This window comes from Bubalus kerabau, chromosome 4 (genome assembly GCF_029407905.1).
Source record: "Bubalus kerabau isolate K-KA32 ecotype Philippines breed swamp buffalo chromosome 4, PCC_UOA_SB_1v2, whole genome shotgun sequence".
In the NCBI taxonomy this organism is placed as follows: Eukaryota; Metazoa; Chordata; class Mammalia; order Artiodactyla; family Bovidae; genus Bubalus; species Bubalus kerabau.
The window spans coordinates 128,183,688-128,209,462 of NC_073627.1; the positions used below are offsets into that span (position 1 = coordinate 128,183,688).

At 49.1% G+C, this 25,775-nt stretch overlaps 1 protein-coding gene across 6 annotated transcripts in view; it reads right to left on the reverse strand.

Moving 5' to 3' along the window:
• Window positions 1–857: 857 nt before the first annotated feature.
• The window catches only part of FBXO10 (F-box protein 10), a 42,688-nt gene continuing 17,770 nt past the window's right edge, over window positions 858–25,775 (reverse strand). For 3 of the 6 annotated variants that reach the window (XM_055578555.1, XM_055578556.1, XM_055578558.1), the window contains exons 3-12: window positions 23,060–23,650; window positions 19,345–20,166; window positions 17,436–17,585; window positions 16,074–16,210; window positions 10,868–10,938; window positions 8,951–9,103; window positions 7,671–7,940; window positions 5,454–5,764; window positions 4,215–4,393; window positions 858–2,826 (exon numbers count right to left, since the gene is read on the reverse strand). In XM_055578555.1, the coding sequence (XP_055434530.1) occupies window positions 2,652–2,826; window positions 4,215–4,393; window positions 5,454–5,764; window positions 7,671–7,940; window positions 8,951–9,103; window positions 10,868–10,938; window positions 16,074–16,210; window positions 17,436–17,585; window positions 19,345–20,166; window positions 23,060–23,644 (2,853 nt within the window). In that variant the 5' untranslated portion in view covers window positions 23,645–23,650 and the 3' untranslated portion in view covers window positions 858–2,651. Of the gene's footprint in view, window positions 2,827–4,214; window positions 4,394–5,453; window positions 5,765–6,843; window positions 7,151–7,670; window positions 7,941–8,950; window positions 9,104–10,867; window positions 10,939–16,073; window positions 16,211–17,435; window positions 17,586–19,344; window positions 20,167–23,059; window positions 23,651–25,775 lie in introns of those variants that run through there. The other 3 variants (XM_055578561.1, XM_055578559.1, XM_055578560.1) reach the window with 3 other exon arrangements.

The window sequence follows — 25,775 nt, forward strand, 5'->3', positions numbered from 1 at the left end:
ATCATGCTTAGTGAAATAAGTCAGAGAAAGACAAATGCTGTATGATAGCACTTATATGTGGAACCTAAAAAATAAACTAGTGAATATAACAACAAACATACTCTTAGATCTAGAGAACAAAGTAGTGGTTACCGGTGGGAGATGGTGAAGGACAGGGAAGCCTGGCGTGCTGCAGTCCATGGGGTCGCAAAGAGTCTGACATGACTGAGCGACTGAACAACAAGTGGGAGAGGGAAGGGGGAGAAAGGTAAGGGTAGGCGATTAAGAGGTACAAACTACTATTAGTAAACTACAAGGAGAATAAACTACAGGATATTGTACAGCACAGGGAATATAGCTAATATTCTATAAATGGAGTATAACCTTTAAAAATTATGAACCACTATGCTGTACACCTGAAACATCCACTATACCTCAGTTAAGAATATTTAAGAGAAAAATTCTAAAACTATCCTAAAAAATAAAAGTCTTTTAATTAAAAGAACACTTAAATACTAATTACTGGCTTTCTACTCAAGTGATGTGTAGATGCTAAATGAGTAAAACTGGGGAAAACGTGGTCATGGATCTGAAATCCCTTTGCAGACCATCAGGTCATCCACACCAGGGACTTCACTGTTGCTCTTCAGAAAGCCCATGGGGCAGGCAGGCCTGCATCACGGTCCCTGACCTGTGAGGACACAGATGTTAAAACCTGGGTTCCTGTGGGAACAAGCTGAATGGACAAGATGGCCCTGGGTCTCCCGCCTCCTTCAGTGGAAGCTGTGGTACCTCTGGGAGGCAGAAAGGTGATGGGCCTGCATCCAGTGCTCAGGACCCCCAGTAGATACCCAGACCAAGGAAAGTACCCCCCAAAGTGCCTCTTAAAATATAGAACTTTATTTTGGTTGCTGAGATTTTCATAAGCATTTGGTTCACAGAAAAGTCATTTGTTACAAAATAATAAAAGGCAGCATTTTGTACAGCGACTCACATTGGGGCCACAGATAAGTGCAAAGAACAGTGCTGGGGAGTGGAGGCACCCACGCTCTTGTGCCCCAAGTCCTCAGGGAGGAGACTGAGCCTCTGACTCCCTCTAGCCACACCTACCCGACCTGGGAGAACAGCACCAGGGGCCTGGCAGAACCTGCCTGGGACGCCAGCTGTGGGTGTACAACCATGACCTTACCAGGCTGGTGAGGTGCCGCATGAAAGGCCAGGTTGGTGGGGGACTATTTAGGTTGAGCCGAGCCTGTGTCAGGCCCCCTTCCTTGAATAGTGGGTCTGAGACCGCCTGGCTCTGGAACCTTCACACATTCACAGCTGAGCTTAGCAGAGCCTTCCTGTCCCTCTCCTCAAGCTACTAACCCTCCCCTTAACCTGGGCTGGGAACACAGGCGGTGACCTTCATGGAGCTTACAGGTGAGTCAGTGGACAGGGATGGACCTGGGTAATTTCTAAGCAAGACAGAGTGTACCCTGTGGGGGGCAGAGGAGGCTCAGAGGGCAGAGCGCTGCCATTCGCATGGCGTGTTGAGCCTGGAAGGATGGGTGAGACCTGGGCGTGCATAGCTGGCGAGGAGGGCACGCCCAAACGTAAGGAGAGTGTGAGCCAAGGCACAGAGTGGGAAACCACGGTAGGGTCTGTAAAGGCAGGTGGTTAGTCATCCATGAGAATGTGGACACAGACAGGGGCCCCAAGCACCTCCATCTCCACCTGTCTGGCGCCCAGCAGGGGCGGCTGGTCTGGGTGTGCTTGTGGGATTCGAATCCTCCCTATGCTGCAGGCACTGAGTCAACTATGTCCTCCTGAGTCTGGGGGCAACCAGAGGGTGGAGCAGTCAGGTAAGCCCTTGCACTGCCCAGCCCTCACCTGCACACCTAACCACTTGAGGGAAGCCTTCTCCACACGCCCCTCCTGCTTTCCCAGTTGTCCCTGGGGCAGCCTGCCAAGAGAGGCTCCTTATCTCAAGCCCCTCCTCCTTCAGAGGTCCACATCCAAGAGAACTGTGTCCTTAAGGAAACCAAACCTCCAGCCTCCCTCACAGCAGGGTGGGTGTGGCAGTGTCCCCGGGGAGTCAAGGTGAGGGCTAAGAAAGGGGATGACTCCGGGGCTCTTTCCATCTCACTGGAATCACTTCTGTCCCTTAAAAGTAAATTTGTTCTTCCCTGAGAAGATTCTGGGTTTGGTGTGTATAGTTCCCTGTAACTCAAACAGAAAACCCTGGCCAAGGTTTCAGAATCAATTTCCCCAACTCTTCATCATCTCTACAAGAGCTTGAGGGACTAGAAACCCACCAACTTCTGTTCCCTTTTTCTCCTTGAAAAATAATTCCACGGTTGGGGAACTAGGATCCTGCAAGCAGCACACATGGCACAGCCAAATATACCAACCAAGCAAACCAACACAAAACCCAAGCTCCTTCCTGCTGTGGGCCGTGGAGCCAAAGGGCTTTGGAGGTGCCTTGTTCTTAGTCCCCAGAAGACTAGAGAGCCTGCTTTTCAGGGAGGAGGAGATAAGACGAGCAGGAGCCTTCACAAGCGCTACTTCTTCCCTCCGTGAAGGCTGCAACCTGTTGGCCCGGCAGGGCCCGAGCCTGACAGCAGGGTATCTGCCTGCTTCCTGGGGTCTTCGGACGCCCCCCAGCTGCCTCCTCCTGCAGCTCTCCGTTCTTACAGGATGGTGCAGAAGATGCTGCGTTTGCTGTGGTAACCACCTTCCACATGGGCTGTGATCCTGGTTGCCATGGCTGTCACCTTCTGCCCACCATGGGCAGCGGAGGGGCCTCGAAGAGAGTTTTCAAGGTGAGGCCGTGCTGGTGGGTTCGCCAGGCGCCATGTATCAGACCTAAAGGGGCAAAATGAGAATGCAGTCTTTGAGGGTCTAGAGCATTTGCTGAATGCCCCGTACAACCTTACCTTTGGCTCAAGATCCAGGTGTTTAAATTGGGGTATAGGTTGTGTCTCCCTAGTTAAGTGATAGCAAAAGGGGGTGGGACATGCATGAAGCTAAATCCAGTTCCAGCTCTGCCTTCAGTTCTGATGCAACCTTGGACAGGTTCCCTCTCGTCCTCTATTCCTCCATCTTTAAACAAGGATCTAGATAAGACCAGTGACTTTCTCTTTTTTTCTTTCATTCCTCCAGGCCCAATTTTTTTTCCCATTATGTATGACCATGAATGTTATGCAAGCTTTATTCATTCATTTACTCTTAGTTTTTGGCCATACCCTGTGGCATGCGGGGCTCTTAGTTCCCTGACGAGGGACTGAATCTGCACCCCCTGCATTGGAAGGCAGACTCTTAACCACTGAACTGCCAGAGAAGTCCCATACAAGCTTTATTGATCATCAGCAAAAATTAGAAGCTACCTAAATATTCCTCAGCTGATGAACAGATAAACCAAGTGGTGCGTCCATTCAGCAACAAAAAAAATGAATGACAGATGCGACACCACAGGGGAATCTGGGATACACTGGGCTAAGTCTAAGAAGCTAGGCTCGAAAGACTACATGGTATATTATTTCTTTAGATGACATTCTGGAAAATACAAATCTACAGAGGGCAGAAACTGATGGGTTTCCAATCTCTCAAGCTTTTGTGGAGGTTATGAAGGGTTGGGGAAAATCAAATGATAGTGATGGTTTGATCAGGACTTTCTGACCTAAGTTACAAGGAATCACCTGTAATACATATCAAATCCTAAACTGCTTAAACCAGCAACATTGTCTTGTATTTTTATGATAATATTACAAGTAGGGCTGGCAAGGTGTGGGCAGTGTCAGAGGCTGGCTACTAAGGGGTGAGTAAAAGCCTGGGGGTATTTGTTGAAGGGGCAACAGTGGCCACGGCAATAAACACTCATGTGAGACCTCAGATATACTACTAGGTGACAGGACCTTATTTTATCTTAAGTTGGTGCTACGGACATTATTAAGTGGATTTTACTAAGGCTCAGAGATGCTGAGTAAATTGCCCAAGGTCACATAGCCAGTAACTGGCAGAAGTGAGATTTGAAACCACATACCCAGACTCTTTGAAAGCTTATTCCCTCCTAGGGAGTCAGGCTCAGGTCCTCTGCCCAGGCCCAACACAAAGGTCAAGCACAGGCCTTTATCTGACCAGAGCTGAAAGCTGACATGACTAGGGAGCGAGGGTTGCCACAATCACTAGGCCTGGCTTCCCCAGTGACCTCGCGGTGGTTCTAGAAGATTGGTTTAGGCACCCCATGCACTTACTTCTTGAAGACCAAGAACCTGTTGTTCTGTATAATGCATTCTTGGTTGTTTGAGCTCTGCTGGAAGATGGTCTTGTTGGTCCTGCCCTGGAAGATGGTGTTCTCCTGCACCAGGGCCTTGGCGTGGCCCTGTACTGCAATGCCGGAGGCCCGGAATGAATGGATTCGGTTCTTTATTACCTGGGAGAGGCAGCCAGAGCTTGTCACACCTCAGGGACTGGTGAGGAGCCAGGTGAATGAATCACCAATTATAAAACTGAGGGGTACAAGCACACTAGGTAGGTCAGCACTGAGCCAAGAGAGCTCATGGAAAGGCTGTCGAGGCCAGCCAGAGCACCAGAGAAGGCTTCCTGGAAAAGGTGATGGATCAGCTGTAGGAGTTTCTCAGGCACAGAGCAGGGAGAGATGTTCCAGGAAGAAGGAACAATGTGAAAAGGGCCCTCAGACTGAGGAGGTGGTGCCGGAAGCAAGGGCCACTGATGGTCCAGCTGAGGTGACCGTGAGCCCTCCTCTGCCTTCCCACAGTGCTTGGATGCACAGCTAAGGAGTTCTTTACTCCTTGCCGAAGCCAGGGACTCACGAAGCCACAAAGCCGAGGCTTTGGGACTATAATTTCGCAAGGGCAGGGACTGGGTCTGCTTGGCTCAACAATGAAACCCTAGCACCCAACTCAGTGCTTTGCTTAAAAGTGGAGCTCGGAGCTCAAGGTCCTGTGGGGAAGAAAACCAGGAGAAGGAGCAGACACAGCACTGAGGGAAGTGCCCTGGAGGCAGGGGTGGGCACAGACTCCTCAGAAGCCAAAAAAGGGGCACCTCCCACAGCCTGCAGGGCCAGGGAGGGCCTCCAGAAGACAGTGACAGCCAGTGGGGAGAAGGCTACTCTGGGTAACAGGACGGTGTTGCAAGGCCCCAGGGCAAGACGGGTCCTCAGTGAGATTATTCCTCTAGGAGAAAGCTGAAATAGCCCTGATCTTGACCTGAAGACCATGAAGATACCTCAGGGGGCACCCCCACCCCAGTTTCCTGCCAGGACCCCTCCTGTGTGAAGTGCCCCCTATATCTTGCAGGCAGGGTTTAGGTGGCACCCTTGCAGACTGCTGAGGGTTTATGGTTTTGTTTCTCAGCAGAGAGGGCACGAGGGCTCCCCTAGGACTGGCATAGGCATGCACATGACACACACACACACGGCTCTCCTGGGACTGGTGTAGGCACGCATGTCACACACAGACACACACACACACCTTTGTGTCAGACATGGGCAGCAGCTGCAGCCCACTGCCCCGGTTGCCAATGATGTCATTTTCCATGACGGTGCTGTCACCCTTGGTGATGACGCCATGGCCTCTGTTGTCATAGATACCATTGCCCCGGAGCTCCACCTTGCACTGGGCCTCGATCTTGACCCCACTCTGGCGGTTGCAGGAGATGCTGTTGTTGGCCACACGGGTGAGCTGACTGCTTTGGGCCACAGTGATGCCCCTGACTCTGTTGGCGTGGATCACGTTGGTTACAATGTGCAGTGCCTCACTGCTCTGGATGTAGAGTCCTGAGGCTGTGCGGGGAGAGGAAGCACAGGGTGGCCCCAGGGTCACTGCTAACCAGACCAGGAGGAAAAGCCTTCCCAGAACTGTGCACCCAGGAAAGGAGGTAGGGAGGAGACGGAGAGGCAGCCCTGGGGACTTGCATCTTCCAAGCTGGATAACAGAGCAGGAGGAAACCTAGGACCAGCAAGGAAACTCTGTTCCTTCTAAGCCAAGCGCTCAGTGAGGGGGAGGGAGACACGCTGTGAAGAGGCGCCTGAGACTCAGCTGGTCCTCTGGCCCAGGCACTCATCCTGCACTGGAATGCCTCCTACAGTTGCCTCCCCCGACTGCCGTCTGTACCTCCTAGGACGGGGCGCTCACTACCTGATCAAGGCTGCCCATCCTGCCTCTGGACAGACAGACTCACCTGAGCGAAAATTCTGTTGCTTTTGTCCTGCTTCCCATTCTGAGCTAGAATCTGCTTCCCTATTGTCTGGGGAAATTTTCTTATTTCTGAAGAATTAAGAAATGTCTTACAGATACCATAGGGGAAAAAAAGCACAAGATCAGCAGGCTGAGAACCGCAGAATGTGGTCAGGAAGAGGCAGCATGGCAGGCGGACCTGGGGTGGTGAGGACTCCCAGCGGTGACGTCTGCCGTGCACCAGAAGCGGGAGGCTCGGGCGGCAGGGGGAGGAGGCTGAGGGAGGGTGATGACCACAGGCTCTTGTGGGAGCAGTCTGGGTTGTAAGCCCTGCAGGTCTGAATTTTTTGGTGCCACCTGCCTGTTGCTTCTCTTGGCTTGGTTGAGAATCGCAAAAATAAATCAAGTGTTTTGAATTTACGTGGCTTTGCTTGTTGAACTGGACAGTGTGGCCACGGGAAGGAAACCCTGAACTGGGAGGGAACAGAACTCATTTTCCAGGTAAGTGGGCTGGGGCCACTGGCCCCCCCATCTCCCTACCTCAGTCACTCCCAGGGTGATGAGCTTCCTCAGGGCCCAGGGGCCTCTCTTTAACAAGCCTTTCTCCACCATTCCCCAGAGTGATTCTCATAATCAGCCAGGTGTGGGAGCTGTCGAGTTGGATGAATTCCACAATAATTTTTTTTTTCCCATTCAATAAACATCAAACACCTACCATCCATTTTTATCAAGTTTAAGATAACATGGATTTTAAACATTCTTATTTTCTGTATCTCTAAGAAAGAAAAAAGCAAGTGAAGTCGCTCAGTCGTGTCCGACTCTTTGCGACCCCATGGACTGTAGCCTACCAGGCTCCTCTGTCCATGGGATTTTCCAGGCAAGAATACTGGAGTGGGTTGCCATTTCCTTCTCCAGGAGATCTTCCTGACCCAGGGACTGAACCCGGGTCTCCCGCATTGTAGGCAGACGCTTTACTGAGTCACCAGGGAAATCTAAAAAAAAAATCACTGCCAATTAAACCATGGTATGCCATCAACTGTAAGATGTGTCTCATCAGAAATGTGAAAAAAATATGAAAAATGTGTCTCAGAATTGACTGAAATGTATATGGCAGGTGTGGGGCTGGTGCCAAGGGGCAGGGGGCACCAACAAGAGTGGGATTCAGTTCCTCGCCTTAACTTCACTGCCTGTCAGAACTGATGAAACAGCCACAGAAACGAACAGTCTCAGCCCCCATGCTGGTGGGGCTGGATGAGGGCCCAGGTGGAAGGAGGGAAGGATGGCAGGCGAGGGCTCTGAGGTCCGCGTTGTTTGGGATGTGTGGATGGGAGAAAGCGAATTTCGGGCAAGAGAAAGGCGAGAGGTGTGGTGGGAGAAGAAGAGAATGGATTGAAGTGCAGGGGGTGGGGATACCAGGTGGGTGGCTAAAGAAGTGGCTGATGAGGCTGAAGGGTCTCAGGGCAGGCCGAGCATGGGAGGGCTTGCGGCAGGGCTGCGGGGAGGGGTGCTCACCTCCATTGTGGTTAACACTGTTGGACTCGACCAGAGCTATGGTGATGGGCCGGCGCAGCGGGTCGTCGTCCTTCTCCAGCTCTGTCTCCCACAGGATGGCATCCCCGTCCTCGCTGAAGTTCTCCTGGGCCCCATGGCCTCCTGGGAATTCTCCGGAGCCATCCTTCTGGCTGAACACTGCCACTCCGTACAGGCCATTGTAGCTGACATGGTTGCTGGTGACGTGGGGCAGGCTGGACGCCATCATCCATATACCACAGCCCTTATTAGCTGTAACAGTGAAAGGAGCTGGTCACTAATGCTGCCAACAGGCGAGGCAGCACCCAGTATCTCAGGCGGGGAGGCAGAAAGGCACTGGCCTGGGAAACCGGGCCACTGATTGGTAAATGGCCTTGAACGAGTCACTTTAGGGCTTGGCTGCTGCAGGCTTCTCCTTCATACAAGGGGTAGTAACAGTCAGGTTAATCTCACAACTGCTGTCACTCCATGGGGTGTAAAAGTGCTCTGGGAACTGCCAAGGCCCCACTTCCAGATCGGAAACACACGGGCCCATGGTGACAGTGCCCAAAGGGCCCTCAGAACTCATCCAGCCCAACCACACCCTGCACGGAAAGGCAGGGTTTGAGTCCCAGCCCTACCACTCCTTACCTGTGTGATCCTGAGCAGGTTACTAAACTTCTCTGTGCCTCAGTTTCCTCATCTTTAAAATGGGGTTACTAACTGTACCAACCTCAGAAGGGGTCCTGAGGATTAAATATGATAATGCACAGAAAGGGCCTAGTAAGAGTCCAGGACCTGAATGTAGGTTAGCTATTGTTATTATTAGAGATGCAGTCCAGAAAGACTGAGGTGTGGCCCAAGGTCACAGAATGAATGAGAATAGTTTTCTTTCTATGATTACCCTATTTCTCCATTATATTTTTAGTTCTCTGGATCAAAAGAAAGAGCAAGAGGGGTTAGATGTTCATGTATCAGAAATCAGATGGCCCTGTCCTTACATAAGATCCACTCCTGCCCTTGGTTGTTTTAAGTGGGGATTAAAGCTCTCTGCTTTGCTGACCCCATGGGGTCAACCTGGATTAGAAGGTGATTTATGAAAGGCTCATGCCTTCTGAGAGGGGCTGTGACCTGAGATACAGGCTGGTTTTTAAATGAGGTACTGGAGGCCCAGGGAACGGCAGTGACTCTCTCAGGACCTACAAGTTGGAGGTGGAACCTGTGCCTCCTGCCTTCAGGCTGCACTGGCCCCCAAACCTGTCCCCAAGGAGAGCGGCTCTCACCGTAGATGGTGTTTCCTTCTAGCAGGCCTTTGCCTTCATCCCCCACAACCACACCATCCGAGTAGCCAAAGCAGATGAGGTTGCTCCTGAGGATGGGGACCCCTCCTCGGCGGATGTCGACACCTCCCCACTGATTCTCTCGGATGACATTTTCTATGGAAAGAGGTGGAAAAGAGGGTCACAGGCCACCTACAGTGCTGTCATGAGGACTTGAACAGCTGACAGAAAACAAGTCCAGACAAGGACGCTGAGGCCTGCCCCTCTCAGGAGGCAGCACCCAGAATCTTGTCTGCTGTGTGGCTTCCCAAGGACGTGTCTGCTGTCTGCTTTCCCCAAGGGCAAGGTTTGTGTCTGCCTTGTGGTTTCCTGTATCCCCAGAACCCACTGCATCTAGTAGCCTGGAGGACTGATAACTAAGAACAGGCTGGCTTTAGTGTCCTCGGACCAAGGCCAGGCAGGGCTGTCTGTCCTGGGGGACTGTACTCGGGAGCACTGACGCAGAATCCAGCCACTCCTCACAGGCCTGGGGAGGTGCGAGCCTGTCCTTCTCAGCCTCACTTCTGGACTGACCACAGCCCTCCTCTCCCCTCCACCATGTCTCTGGGAGGGGGCGGGCTGAAGGGCCACCAGTGAGAAGGGGTGTCCTGGGACACTGCTGCCGCAGCACCAGCATGGAGCACACCCTCAGCCTCTTGTGACAGGACTGCAATGGTTCAGGAGACCCTGTGTGACCAGCTCCTGCCTGCCTCTGGGACCCCATCTCACACTCCTTGCCCCTTGCTCACCACACTGCAGCCAAAGGAGCAACCTCTGTGCTCCTCAGGCCTGCCAAGTCTTTTCCCACAGGTGGCCCCATTTGGAATCCTGGTTCTTTCCTGAGTTCCTTCCCATCCTCCAGCTTCTGGTTTACATGTCACTTTTTTGGAAGGCCTGCACTGACCACACAGTCCTAAATACCCACACAGTTTATCTATCACCTTATTTTAATTATCTGTAGAGGAAATTCCCTGGCAGCCAAATGGTTAGGACTTAGCGCTTTCACTGCCAGGGCCCGAGTTTCATCCCTGATTGGGGAACTAAGATCCTGAAGCTGTGTGGTGTGGCCAAAAAACAAAAATATGTATCACCCTCAGAGATGACTCTTTTTGAAAAAAAAAAATACATGCTTTTGTTATTTTCGCCTCCTGAAATGTCAGTTCCTGACAGCAGAAATTATCTGTTTTCTTCACTGTTGTATCCCCAGCTCTTGCATACACCATGTGCTCAAAAAATGTCTGATAAATGACGAAAGGCGGGATTCAGTCAAGAGGAGTTACTGGCCCAATGTTGACTGGATCTCCTTAATGTCCTAGGTATGGCTATGCTCTGTGCTGAGGCTACACTGACGTACCAGATGGACATGATGCTTGCCTTACAGAACACAGCAAAGGAGGCTGTCATTAAATGGATCATAAGAAAGTAAGTACAATGTCCTACAGAGCAGCCCTACTTGGTGGATTAAGTGAGTGGATGTATAATGGGAGGTCAGGGCAGGCTTCCCCCAGGAAGAGACAATTGGGCTGAGGCTCAGAGAATGACAGGAGTTGGCCAAGCAGAGGGGGAATGGGGATGGATTGCCAGAGCAGGAACAAGCCTGTAGAGTCCAGAGAAGGGGTTCAGTTTGTGTGGTGTGAGTATTTCTGACAGTGTTCTGTGAGCCACCCACTCAGATCCTGTAAGCACCAGGCCTGGCAAAGAACAGACGCGACTTCCCTGCCTGGTGAGCACAGCTAGGGCGTGGAACCTGTGTCCCCGAGCGCTGGTCACCATCAGGAGGCCAGTCTGTCCAGGAGAAGGACTAGGTGGGTGGGAAGCTGGGGACGTTGGCTGGGTTGTGGTTGCCTGGCTGGCTACAGCTGCAGGCAGTCTCATGCCTACCTGTGATGAGGCCTCTGCCATTCTCGTTCACAGCGATGCCGGCTGCGTGGCCCTTGAAAATGTGGTTCCGGCTAGAATGAAAGAAGACAAAAGGTGAGACCAGACCAACATCATGCATCAAAGACAATGCCCATCCAAGGTGCCTACCCTTCTCCGTGGGCTTCCCAGATGGCTCAGGTCCACTGGGATGTGAAGCATCTCTTTGAGGCCCAGAAGCCAGGCAGAAAGCAATCGCCAGTTACCACTGCCCCCAAACCACCTGCAACTGTGCCACAGAAACAGATACCCCTGTCTCTGCAGCCTCTCTGGACTGCTAGCCACACTCAAGCACCGTTTTACTTGTATTATCGTTGTTGTACAGTATTATATGATTTGAAGGTGTACAACACAGTAATTCACAATTTTTAAAGGTTATACTCCATTTGCAGATATTATAAAATATTGACTATATTCCTGATGTACAATATATCCTTGTAGCTTATTCTATACGTAATACTTTATACCTCTTAATCACCTACCCCTGTTTTGCCCCTCTCTGCTTCCCTCTCCCTACTGGTGACCACTAGTTTATTCTCTATATCTGACTCTGCTTTTTTATTATACTCACTAGTTTGTTGTATTTTTTAGACTCCAAGTATAAGCGATATCATACAGTATTTCTTTCACTGACCTATCTCACTTGGCATAACGGAAGATCTAAGAAAGCATGCTCCTGACTCAAGAGACACACATGGCCCTACTGCCACGGAAAGTCCTCGAGAACGAGCTCCCTAGAATAAGACACCTGAGTGTGTTAATGGACCTGCATTGCTCCCGTCTCTCAACTCTAGTTTCCTGCCTGTAAATACAGAGCCACTCAGACACTGGCAGAACTGGGTTATTTCTGGAGGATACACATTTGCTGATTGGTATTTTTACTAACAGGAATACTGTGATCTCCTTCTATACTGGAGGAGCACCTGCCCCTCTCTTAGGAGGTGCCCTCCTACTTCCTACCATGCAGCCGAGGGATTTAGATCCAAATATACAACTAACTGTTCAGAGCCTGACACAGGGCCTGGCTCCTCTCACAGAACCTCACTGATCAGGAGTTGGCTGATAAGTCTTCCCATCACTAGGGCAAGGTCCAAAGCGTTTACCACATGTTACTATTGTTTAGTTGCTGAGTCGTGTCTGACTCTTTTGTGACCCCATAGACTGTGGCCTGCCAGGCTCCTTTGTCCAGGGATTTCCCAGGCAAGAATACTGGAGTGAGTTGCCATTTTCTTCTCCAGGGGAATCTTCTTGACCCACAGATCGAACCCACGTCTCCTGCTTGGCAGACAGATTCTTTACCACTGAGCCACCACCAGGGAAGCCCGTACTTCCTTGTGGGGAAGCCAAATGCCAACTGTACCTACATTATGCATTTGGAGTTGAATAAGTGAAATGGTCTGTTAAAAACATCCTTATGTTTTTACTCAGATGCGAAGCAACTGCTTTGATGTGATTATAATTCAATCAACTGATGGTAACTCTGGGCTTCTAGAATTCATGATCAGATGCAGTCCCTGGGCTCAGGCAAACCTCATTCATATTTCTGAGAGCTGCGCCATGGAAGCAAATTCATGAGTGTTATACTTTTAACACAAATCTCACTTTCAGAAAGAATCCATGGCCACTTGAAGAAACATGTATGTGTGTGTACATAGGGTAGGCAGAACAAAGATAAAAGAGACATCAGAGGGATGGTATGGGGAGGGAGGAGGGAGGAGGGTTCAGGATGGGGAACACATGTATACCTGTGGCGGATTCATTTCTATATTTGGCAAAACCAATACAATATTGTAAAGTTTAAAATAAAATAAAATTAAATTGGAAAATAAAAAAAAGAGACATCAGAAAACATGAGGAAAAGGGGATGGAGCATTGTTCCAAGAACCAAGGGTAGGATATTAACACAGTTTGAGTCCTGTGCTTCCTTGCAGCCAAGGCAAAAAACAAACAAAAACAAAAAACCTTAGGTTATGTAACTCTTACCAGCAAAAAAATATACTCAATGGCTTGCCTTATTGAGGTCACATCAGGGACCTTGAAATTCAGGGACCTCCCACAAATCCCTGTCCTCCATCACAAAGAAACATAAAGGAAAAAAGCACAACCTAATTCTCTCAAAGCGACTGTTTTATTCAAAAAATACTTTTTATTGAAGTGTATTTGATTTATAATGTGCCAATCTCTGCTGTATAGCAAAGTGACTTACTTATACACATACAGACGTTCTTTTTCATATTCTTTCCCATGATAGTTCATCACAGGATAGGATATTGAATATGGTTCCCTGTGCTGTACAGTAGGACCTTGTCGTTTATTCATCCTGCATATAGTAGTTTACATCTAAACCCAGAATTTGTTTGGGGGGGAGGCTTTTGGCTTGTGGGATCTTTGTTCCCCAACCAGGGGGAACAAAGGCCCTCAGCAGTAAGAGCATGGAGTCTTAACCCCTGGATCACCAAAGAATTCCTTCAAAGTGACTTTTAAAAAGCCAAAAATAAAATAAAATAACAACAATGAAAAAGCCAAGACACTGATCTGGTTGTAATATTCCTTGCTTGAAACCCTTCAACAGCTCCCCAGCACCCACAAGGTTTGGGTATATGGCTGCAGTAAGTAATTACCACAAACTTAGTAGTTTAGAACAACACGAGTTTATTATCTTCCAGTTTAGGAGGTCAGAAGTCCAAAATGGGTCTGAAAAGGCTAAATCAAGGTGCCAGTAGACCCGCCTTTTTTCTGGAGACTCGGAAAGGATCTGTTTCTGACCTTTCCAGCTCCTAGAGGTGGCCCAGGCTTCCTGGTCTGTGGCCTCATTCCTCTGGCCTTGCCTCTGTTGACGCATTTCCTTCTCTGACTCTCCTGCTTCCCTCTTCTAAGGACCCTGTGATTACATTGGGCCCACCTGGATCACCCCATCTCAGGGTACTCTCCCCATCTCAGCACCCTTAATTGAATTACATCTGCAAAGTCTCTTCTGCCTTGTAGGCAGTCTATGCACAGGTTCCAAGGATTAGAAAATGGATAGATTTGGGGGGCCATTATTCTCCCTACCACACGTGGTATTCGAGTTCCTCCATGCTCCAGCATCAACCCCACTTTGTAGGCTGACCTTATGCCCAGACATACCACACTTTTCCCACCACTTTCCCAGGTCATACTCCAAATTTCACTGCCCCAGGCTTGTAATGCCTTTCTGAGGCCATACAATCCTATTTGTCCTTCAGTAAAAGTAAAGTATTAGTCGCTTAGTCACATCCAACTCTTTGCAACCCCATGGACTGTAGCCTGCCAGGCTCTTCTGTCCATGGAATTTTCCAGGTAAGAATACTGGAGTGGGTTGCCATTCCCAGGGCATCTACCTGACCCAGGGATTGAACCTGGGTCTCCTGCATTGCAGGCAGATTCTTTACCATCTGAGCACTGCTCAAATGTCAGCGCCCCACGTGCCCTGTCCTGACTCACTCAGCTGCAATCATGACTGGTTTCCTTCTGCACCTGCATGAAGACGTATAAAAATGCTCACTTTAGTGGGTCCTTCCCTTACAGCTCCCATCTGCAGAATGACACCAAACACTTCACAGAGCAGAGACTGTTCATACATCCTTTATACTGCTAACCCCCTTATATGGAGTAAACACCTAAATGTGTGTTTAATGAATAATATGCACACATGCAAACCCATACTCTTATCTTAAGGCAATAATGTAAAAGATGGGAAAACAGCTCCATAATCATGTGATCACTAATTGTTTTTAGTAAGCTGCCTATTGAAGAAGGAAATGGCAACCCACTCCAGTATTCAGCCTGGGAAATCCCATGGACAGAGGAGCCTGGTGGGCTACAGTCCATGGGGTCGCAAAAGAGTCGGACATGACTTAGTGACTAAACAACAAACAAAACCAAGCTGCCTACAATAGTGAAAAAATAGAAGCCTAATAGTAATAGGACTGGTTCAAAAATGAGGGAGTATCAAAACAATGGAATGTTCTGAAACTGACCAAAGTGATAAATATAAGATCCTGCAACAACATGGAAAAGTACACACAGGATAATGCAGGGAAAAACTCTCAGAATATATTTGCTGCACAGTAATTCCAGTTATTTTTGTAAAGCGCAGACATAACATGTGAGTCTTCCACTCAAAACCTTTAACGATCCCCCCTTATCTAGACAGAATAAACTCCACCTTTCCCACTGGACTACGTAAGGCCTTCCTCATCTGGCCCAAGGCTTTCTAGTCACTGCCCAGCAGAGATGGACTGCACGGGGATATAAACACTCAGGCTGCAGTGACCACAGGACCCAAGATGATCTGGGGCAGTCCCAACTTGAGATGTTTTACAGCAATGTCACAACTTGTGTGAGACTTTTTCTCAAGCCCCAGAGGACTGTGTGCTCCCTGACTCTGCTATGTTCAGCTGCCTCTGCTCACAGCACTTCCTTCTCTAGGAGTGTCTACTCCCCAGTTCCATGAGAGGCCAAGCCCTACCCATATTTCAAAGTCTTAACCCCAATGCCAGCTCCCAAATGAGGCCCCCCACAGTCCCCTCATCAGAATAACTCCCCCTCTCGGTACCACGGTGACAGCATTTATCACAGCCTGCACCACATGATGGGTGGGAGGGCAGATCCGCAGCCCCACTACCTACAGCTTACACCAGTGATGGATCACAGCATGCTTCCGTGCTGAGGTCAGATGTAGCCTCCAATCTTAATACAGCATCCCAGGTAGCCACTAACAACCGATCAGAGTTGTCAAGTGAGTTGAAACCTCTATGCCATTCCTATCTTAGCATTATTTCTGGACACACATGTCTTCCTCCAGACTAGAGTAAGCTCCAAGGGAGCAGAGTCTACCTGGTTTACCTTTGTTATCATTATTAGAAGTGCCCAATAATGCTTGCTGAATAGAATGGCCCCACATAATTAACTGGAAGGGAACATAGACACAAAAGCACAGAACACAGATAATATAACACAGAAGGCTGTGTTACTGAGGTGGGATTGTGGGTGAAGTCTGTCTCTTCTCTGCTTGCATGTATACAGTTGCTTTAGTAAACAAAAATGGTTTCAAATGAAGCAAAGACAGGAAGCAGGGAAGCAGAGATGAAAGAGGAAGAAAGGGACCATGGGTGAGCAGGATGGTCTGAGTACAGAGGCACATACATACCTCACGACTGGATTTCCGTGGTACAGGATGTAAATGCCAGCCTCCTTGTTTGAAAAGATTTGATTGTTCCGGATGATGCCTTTCCCATTGCCAAGGACAACAATGCCAGAGCGAAGGCCGTGGTGGATCTGGTTACACTGCAGGTGAACAGGAGACACCACAGAAGGCAGATCAGACATGCCGGTGAGCAGCAGAGGGCTCAGTGCTGCCCCACGGCAGGGCCAGGATGCATCAGCAGAGGAAAACACGTCACTGCGGGATCCCAAGCACAAAACAAAGTGAATGGACCGGGCGTGGCCCTGCCCTCTCTGCACAGGTGCACACATGGATACCTGTCAGAGAGACTCCCAAGAGAGGAGTCTACCCCACCCAGACTCTTGGGATGTATTAATAGTTACATCCTGACACTTAATGCTGAGGGCTCTTGCCTTCATCTACAATGCACAGTACTGAAAGTTTCTGAGCCTCCAAAGAGCATGATCATCATCAAGGCCACATTACCCCAGGGCCCCGGGGGCGGAGCCCCAATACATGGGAACACTGACTAAGCACAGGCCTCAGGGACCACCCAGGGAAGGGAGGGGGACTGTGGAAGGTGTAGCCCCAGGGAGCTTAGGTTTCCCATGAGGCAGGAGGCCACCAGAAGGTATACGAGCTATAAGGACCCTTGGAGGTATTTCTGCCAAACTCCTCTGTGCAAATGGGGAAAGAGGCCCAGGGTCATATAGTACATTTGTGGCAGAGCCGGATCTGAAACCTAGCTTTTCTGTTTCCCAGTTAGTTGCCTTTTGCATAGTGGTTAAAATCATAGGTTATAATAAATTATAATTGTTTCACTCTTCTAATTTACACCCTAAATACAATCATATATTTAAACCAAGAAGATAGCTGTTTCTTTTCCAAAACTATTTCACAAAAACAAAGTTCAAGTTTGCTTTAAAGTGTTTCCTGCTGCAGGAGCTCCTATTCTTATTGGTTTCCAGATTTTCCCCTGAAGGATTTGGCAGACTCACCAGGGTAACCAAGTGTTTTTCAGGGCAGACATCATATCTTTATTCTTACTGAACTCAAAACCCACAAGAGCATATCAGGGCTGCAGGAAGGAAGGCCCTGTGAACTTCCCTGTCTGCTGGGTCCTCATCCTTGCTGGGGGAGACTTCAGGGATGTGATTTATCCAAAGTCACCTTCAACACACGGAGGAAGAGACCAGAGTCACAAGGACCCACAGAGGAAAGGACAGGAATGACTTAAAAGCAGGAAGCAACGGGAATTTAAAATGGTAGCATTTGCTTAGACATCTTAGAAAAGGTTTCTGAGAACTATGAGCCACCCTGAAAGGGGCACCAAGATGGAGGCAGTACCAGAATGAGAGGGTTGGACTTCTTCCGGATGTCCACGCCGGCCTCCGCGTTGTGGCAGATGTTGTTGCCAGCGATCAGGCCTCCACCCTCCAACCGAAGAAAGATGCCTGATGCTCTGCAGTGGTGAATGTGGTTCCTGAGCATGATGATCTAGGCAGAGAAGAAACAGCCGTTCATTTTCTGGTCACAAAGGCTATTTTTTAAAACCTGCTCAGGGGGCACCTGAGTTTCCTCCTTCCTGTCTGGTCTGTGCAGATCTGCCCGACTCCAGCTCAGTTGCTCTCGCCATGCGCTCACAAGGAGGAAGCATCTTGACACCCTTCCCGGTTTGGTCCTGCAGCCTCTGTACCAACCTCATACCTGTTCTTCACTAAGCCCTGGATGGAAGCTTGGCCCTGGGCCCCACATCCACAGCCTCAGAGCAGGATGGAAGTGATGCTTAGATGAGATAGGATTAGGCAGGCTGCTAACTCCATGTGAAGAGTTCCCCAGAGGTCTGAGGGCACAGCTACTTTAAATGGAACCAAGTGCCAATCCCATAGGCACTTCCGCTGGACTTCACCTGCCTAAGGAAGTGCTAGAGGGTAAGGTAACTCACAGGCGCTCCTTGCCCACCTTCCCTTTGGCTTTTTACTTGTAAGACAAATACCCATTCTTGCCCACTCTGCATCTCTCTTAATGTATTATCTTGGGGTGGAAAACCCACTGGAATTCCAAACTAAGAGACAGTTAGAAATGTTGGTATAGGGATAGGGAAGCCTCTTTAAAACAAGATACCATAACCCGGCACACAGCTTATTAAGAGGATGTACTGCCACTTACACTTTCTTTTTATATTTAATAATTATATAAAAACTTAAAATATATGTTTTTTTAAAAACTGTGTATTAATAATACAATATATTATGTGAAGGCAAATTGTGTACTAACAATAAACCATATATTACATTAGAGTTAAGTCCTGGGAGGGGTAAAGTGTAATGCAAGTACAATTTCAAGGAGATGCTTTCTGCTTATGATGGAGAAAGTTAGAAAGAGTATTGCTCCCACAAGAAGAATCTCTGAATCCATGAGAGCTGAGGTTGCAGGACCACCAACGAGCCTGGAATCTAAGGGAAAAAGGCACCTCCAAGGACATGAGATGGGACTACCTGCTTGTTTGAAACGACACAGGTGCCATGCTAGCCAGAAAGACGAGTTTGGGTAACTGTTTTCACAACTTGTTAAAAGCCAAGTGTGAATCAGTGAGAGCACAGAAGCCCCGGGAGTAGCTGCATCTATTCATTTCTCCACAGACCACGCCAGGTGCTCATGGAGAAAGGCTGAGGGCCGGACAAGAGGCCAGAGATGCCTCCCTTCTGCTGGGCACTTGGTGGGAAAGAACAGTCACTTTGGAAAAAGCACTAAGCCCCTCTTGGATTTCCCCCCTAATTTTCCCAGAGAACAAGCTTCAAGCAGCTGGGTAAAGAGCTGCAAACCCCGTGGCTCTCCTGGGGGGGGGTGGAAGACAGAAAAACAATAAACCCTTTATCCCTCAGGGATGTGGGAAGAAAATGTTTTGGTCTTGAGGGTTAGAATTCCCCTCCTAGTGCATGAGGTGAGGCAGAACCACTGCAGAGGGCCCACTGCCAAGGTCCTAAACCCATGGACACACCTACCCAAGACTAAGGATGAATGGGGATACCAGAAACTCCTTACCAGGACAGCTCTGCCTCATTTAAGTCAGATGATGGACATGAGGCAAGTGTGCATTATAAGCTTAAGAGATGATGACTTTTTAAAAAATACAGACTAGCTCTATCCAAGCCCTCCAGCATACAACCACTGAAGCCCTCTCACCACTCAAAAATCATGTTCCTGGTGACCCAGTGAGGCCTCATGGGTCTGCACAGTAAGCCTATGACAGCACCTTGCTATTATGTATACACCGCACCGCGTAAGTCAGGTTCCGGAAGATGTTTCCTTCCATCTTGGCTCGGCCGTAAGAGCAAACAAAGACACCTCCCTTGCCGTCCCGGAAGAGGCACTTGCGGATGAGGCAGCCCTGCACGGAGCTGGCCAGTGCCATGGCCTCCCTGTCCTTCTGCAGCTCCTGCTGCAGGGAGTTCAGCACCAGGCAGCTGGGCAGCTGGATGGAGGCTCCAGGCAGCGGTGGGCCCAAAAAGGAGCCCCCCAGGACCGGCCGTGGGCCCTGCACTTGGTAGGACAGTCTGTACGTGAGCTGGTCCTCGTCCTCGTCCTCACCACTGGGACTCAGGCCTCCATCGCTGCTGTCTGGGGTCCGGGCCACCCTTTCCCCATTGCTGCCCACCTCTGCCTCCTGTGAGCCAGTCCTGGGGGAGCCAGTGGTTGGGCTTGTGGGGCTCTGGCTGCCCTCAATGACAATGCCACAGGTCCTCGGGCTCCAGGCCTGGTCCCTGCTTTCCAGGTCAAGGGACATTAAAGAGTCCGAGTCCTCGGTGGGGAGCACGCCAGGAGAGGACCTGATGAGCCCTAAGAGGTGCGTGTAGGCCCAGTTGTTCTCTGAGGATGGGTGGCCCTCGACAGTCACCGAGTTGTTTTCACTGCCCACGAATTCACAGTTTTCCAGGACACACAGGGGCACGTTGTGCAGAAAGACATGAGTGTTCTTGAAGGAGCAAAACTTTACTTGGCAGGTGCCTGGGCCGTGGACCTGGATGTGCCCATTCTCGAAGTTGCAGTTGTCAAACTGGACGTGACCTGAAGTTGTCTGGGGGATGAGAGAGCGAGAGACAGTGTGTGTAACAGGGATAAGATCTGTTTTGCTTGTCAGAGCTCTGACTGCTCCAGAGGGGGTGGCACCTCGAGAGGCCTTCAGTCCTGCTGGTCACGTTCCCTTCCCCACAGCATGCATGTCTGCCAGCCCCGGAGGGACTGGGAGCTGCTCTGCATGAAGGAAGCTGCCTGCTCTTCTCTCCCTCCAGTCCCAAAGGGCGGGGGCAAGAGTGGAGATGGAGAACGGCAGAGAAGTTCACTCTGCAGCAGGGCCCTTCCCCAACCCCCCAAATCTCAAGTAAATGCTACCAATGTTCATGAAGCACTTAGAATAAGGAGTGTGGGGGTGACCTGCAGAAGGGGGAAGATGCTGAATGCTCAGAGGGATGATGGGGGAAATGGAATCGACACGTTAATACTGGAGGTGAACCAGGAAACTATCACTCTAGGGATGATTAGAAATGATGGGGAAGCTTCCAATTTCCATAGACCCAGGAGCTGGCTGGGATGCAAGCCCAACTTTACCAAGCCCTCTGATGGGTAAGGGTCCCATATGGTGCCTCAGTTTCACAGAGACTGTGTCCCATCATGTAGCACTTCTCTGGGTCTCACCCTCCAAAGCACTCTCCATTCACTGTCATCCTCCCTTGGTCCTGCAAGCCAGCATTCACCTGAGCCTGCGGACTGCAGCTCGCCAGAGGCCAGCCTAGTGTCTGGACTCAGGACGGAGCCGGCAAAGTAGGAGGGCTGACAGAGGCCAAGGTGGCCAAGAGGGGCTGTGCCAGCAGTGGGAGGCCCCGACACAGGTGCTGGGAGTCTGCGTGGGAACTAAAGCTGGTGCCCAACTAGAGCTGGAGACAGCAGGCTTGCCACAGCCCGCAGCACAGAGGCTAAAGAGCGCGGGGCTCTGAGGTCTGGCCACAGGGCCCAGCTCCCAGCTCTGCCTCTCCTAAGGGTGTAACCTCAGGCCAACATGTCACTGCTCCAAGCCTCAGTTTCTCTGTCTACAGTACAGGGCTCACAAGCTAACAAAGCACCAGGAATGGGGCCAAGCACAAAGATGGCATGTGAGAAAAGCCAGCTATTATCACCATGGAGAGCCGAGTCCTCTGGGGCAGGGGAGTGCTGAACCCCACGGCACAACTTACTTGAGCCCTCAGCTCTGCAGGCCTGACAGTGAGGCCTGGCTGCTCTGTATTTCTGAAGAAGAACTGTTTCTGGATTTCACACCACATTCCATGAGATGTATTTGAACCATAAAAGGAGGGAGTGTCCCATGATCCTGTTCAGTAATCCTTGGACAGTTTTACATTCTCCAGCAGTGATCTCCCTTGAGAGCTTGTCCCAGAATTTAACTCCCCTCAACCTGTCTAGTTCTTCCCTAGGGCTAACCTAACTTTTTCTTGATGCAATTTAAGTCTATTTTCTCTTACTTGGTCCTCTCTGTAGAAAAACACTGGCTCTCTAGAGATGCAAAGCCACTGCCAGGTTTCTCCTCAAAAGTCATATAAAACAGTTGTGAAATCATCCTGGCCTTGGCATTTTTTCAGGCAGGGTGATTCTGGCCCCTTGTCCTGTTGTTAGTTAAAAGACAATCACAGACTGAGCACTAATATATGCCAAGAACTGAGGCAGGAAGTGGGCTGAGCTACAAAGACATCTATGGCCAAGACCTACCCCTTGAAGATCTGTGGCTACATTGATGAGGGGGAAGCAGAGGCTGAAATGAACATCTTACTCTAAGAATAAATGTCTATGAAATGTGAAGGGTATAGAAATGAACGATTCTTCTGGGTCTGTAGATCAGCAGTGGAAGACCTCATCAGTCCTTCTGAAATGTTGTAGGTCTAATTAGCAAGCAGCCTTTCAAGCTTCAAGGAAGACAGTACAATGTAATTTCAAAAGTGCTAGGCTCAAATGCCTAGATTTGAGGTCTAACCTAATTATCCACTTGAGAAAGTTACTCAGTGTCTCTGAGCCTCAGTGTCCCTCATCTGTAGAATGGGGACACATCTCCTCTGTCTACCACAAGTTTGTTGTGAGACCACTGATGCAAAGTCACCTATATTATGATTACAGGTTTTGAACCCTAGTTCTGTCCCTTACAAAGTCTGAGACCCTTGCTAAGGCTCTGTTTGCTTGTCTGTAAACCCAGCTGACACTACCCTTCTTAATCATGCTGTAAGGACATGCCTGGCACCCAGTAAGTGCATCATAAATGACTGGTGGCATAAATATCATTATGAACCTGACAGATAATCTGGTTGTTACTGGTAGAATAGTGGTGGTGTAATTTTTGTTGACAAGGTACAAAATCCATGCACTGTAATCAGTTTCTAAGCAATGTAAAAGCTGCAGCCTGTTCTGCCAGGAGCTACCAAAAGCTACCGTGCTTGTCTCTGAAAACAACTGCTCTGTTCCTAGAAGGAATATGTTCTGATATTTTCCGAATCTCTCTCCAGTCACTCTTGGCAAAAGCCAGACCTTCCCTGACCCTCCCCAGGGTGGGGCTAACGTGCTGAAGGTCCCTGGCCTGCAGAGCGTCCCCTCTTTGGCCATCTCTCTGGGAATGTTGCCTGTCACCATGCGGCATGCTCCTAGAACCTGGCTTTCCCATCTGGCTGCTGTACCTGTGGCCCCAGTTGGTCCAGTTTGGAAGGGAAGAAGTACAAGGCAATTTTGACCTCCAGTGAGGGAACAAAGCAGAATGTAGATCTTTACTGATCCCCGTGCCTCCTTCTCAACTGGTGTAGAACTCAGAGGACTGTGTTATAGGAATAATGACTGAACTCTCAATTCCAACAAAAAAGGGGTTACAAACCCACTGAGAAGAGGCCAAGACTCAGGGTCAGGCTGGGAGAGGCCATCCATCGGAGGTGGACACCCACCTTAAACATGAAGGGTGAGAACCAGGCTGGCATGAAGACAAGGTTACACAGGCGTGTGGTTGAGCACTGCTGGTCAATGCTGGCCAGCAGGGCCACTTCACCTAGCTTCCCATGGCCTACAATCTCCACAGGCACCTTCAGGATGATTTCACCTTGCTCTTCATGCAGACCTGGGAAGAGCAGGATTCGGTCAAACAGGCTGGACATGGCCAGGGCACTGCCTAGGCTGTGAAACTCATGGCCTGGCCCGACACTCAGGGTCCGGCGCGTCCTCCTCCGGCGAAATAGAGAAAAGCAGACAGAGGTCTCCAAGATGGCAGCGTTCTTGGTCCAGGTCTTGGAGGCAAGGTAATGCTGCTTGAAGGCCTCCCTCCAAGACTCAGGCTCCACATCGGGCTGGTTGGGCCAGTTGGGGTGGCGGCACTCAGCACAGCCCAGATACAGCTGCCGCCAGCGAGTCCTGTCGAGACTAAGGATCAGTTCACGCCAGGCCCTGCACACCAGGCTGCAGCGGCCCAGGTCGGGAAGGGGCAGGTAGGCCAAGATCATACGCCACAGCTCCAGGGGGAGGCCGCCAGCCTCCATGGTCACCTGGGACACAGACACAGAACAAAAGAGGTTTTTGTCTACCCTGCTTATGGTCCCCTTTCTTAAAACATTCCCTGACACGACAGAAATACAAAGGATTGTAAGAGGCTACTACAAGCAACTATGCCAATAAAATGGGAAACCTAGAAGAAACGGACAAATTCATAGATAGGAACAATCTTCCAAGACTGAACCAGGAAGAAATAGAAAAATATAAAAACAGACCAATCACAAGTACTGAAATTGAAACCATGATTAAGAAACTTCCAACAAACAAAAGTCCAGGACCAGATGGCTTCACAGGTGAATACTAGCAAACATCTAGAGAAGAGTTAACACCTGTCCTTCTGAAACTATTCCAAAAAATGGCAGAGGAAGGAATACTTCCAAAATCATTCTATGGGGCCACCATCACTCTGATATCAAAACCAGACAAAGATACCAAACAAAAAAAGAAAAGAAAACTACAGGGCAATATCACTGATGAACATAGATGCAAAAATCTTTAACAAAATACTAGCAAACTGAATCCAACAACATATTAAAAGGACCATACATCATGACCAAGTGGGATTTATCCCAGGGATGCAAAGACTTTTCAATAAATGCAAAACAATCAGTGTGATACACCACATGAAAAAATTGAAGGATAAAAAGCATATGATCATCTCAAAAGATGCAGAAAAAGCTGCTGACAAAATTCAACACCCATCTGTGGTTTAAAAAAAACTCTCATCAAAAAGTGGGCACAGAGGGAACTTACATAACTCTACATAACAAACCCAAAGCTAACATTGTCCTCAACAGTGGAAAGGTGAAAGCATTCCCTCCAAGATCAGAAACAAGACAAGGATGTCCACTCTTGCCACTTTTATTCAACACACTCCTTAGCCACAGCAATCACAGAAGAAAAAGAAATAAAAGGAATCCAAATTGGAAGGGAAGTAAAACTATCACTGTTTGCAGATGACATGATACTATACTTACAAAATCCTAAAGATGCTACCAGAAAAATACTAGAGCTAATCAATGAATTCGGTAAAGTTGCAGGACACAGAAGTCTCTTGCATTGCTATACACTAACAACAAAAGATCAGAAAGAGAAATTAAGGAAACAATTTTATTTACCATTGCATCAGAAAGAATAAAATACCTATTAATAAACTTACCTAAGGAGGTTAAGGGGCTTCCCTGGTGGCTCAGACAGTAAAGAATCTGCCTGCAGTGCACGAGACTTGGATTTGATCCCTGGGTTGGGAAGATCCCCTGGAGAAGGAAATGGCAACCCACTCCAGTATTCTTGCCTAGAGAATCCCATGGACAGAGGAGCCTGGTGGGCTACAAGTCCATGGGATTGCAAGAGTTGAACCTGACTGAGCAACTAACTTTTAATTTTATAGGCAGAGTACATCATGAGAAATGCTGGGCTGGATGAAGCACAAGCTGGAATCAAGATTGCCAGGAGAAATATCAATAACTTCAGATATGCAGATGACACCACCCTTCTGGCAGAAAGTGAAGAGAAACTAAAAAGCCTCTTAATGAAAGTGAAAGAGGAGAGTGAAAAAGTTGGCTTAAAGCTCAAGATTCAGAAAACTAAGATCATGGCATCTGGTCCCATCACTTCATGGCAAATAGATGGGGAAACAATGGAAACAGTGAGAGACTTTATTTTTTCTGGGCTGCAAAATCACTGTAGATGGTGACTGGAGCCATGAAATTAAAAGACACTTACTCCTTGGAAGGAAAGTTATGACCAACCTAGATAGTATATTGGGGAAGGCAATGGCACCCCACTCCAGTACTCTTGCCTGGAAAATCCCATGGATGGAGGAACCTGGTAGGCTGCAGTCCACGCATGGGGTCTTGAAGAGTTGGACATGACTGAACGACTTCACTTTCACTTTTTACTTTCATGCATTGGAGAAGGAAATGGCAACCCACTCCAGTGTTCTTGCCTGGAGAATCCCAGGGACAGGGGAGCGTGGTGGGCTGCCGTCTATGGGGTCGCACAGAGTCGGACACGACTGAAGTGACTTAGCAGCAGCAGCAGATATTATATTAAAAAGCAGAGACATTACTTTGCCAACAAAGGTCCGTCTAGTCAAGGCTATGGTTTTTCCAGTGG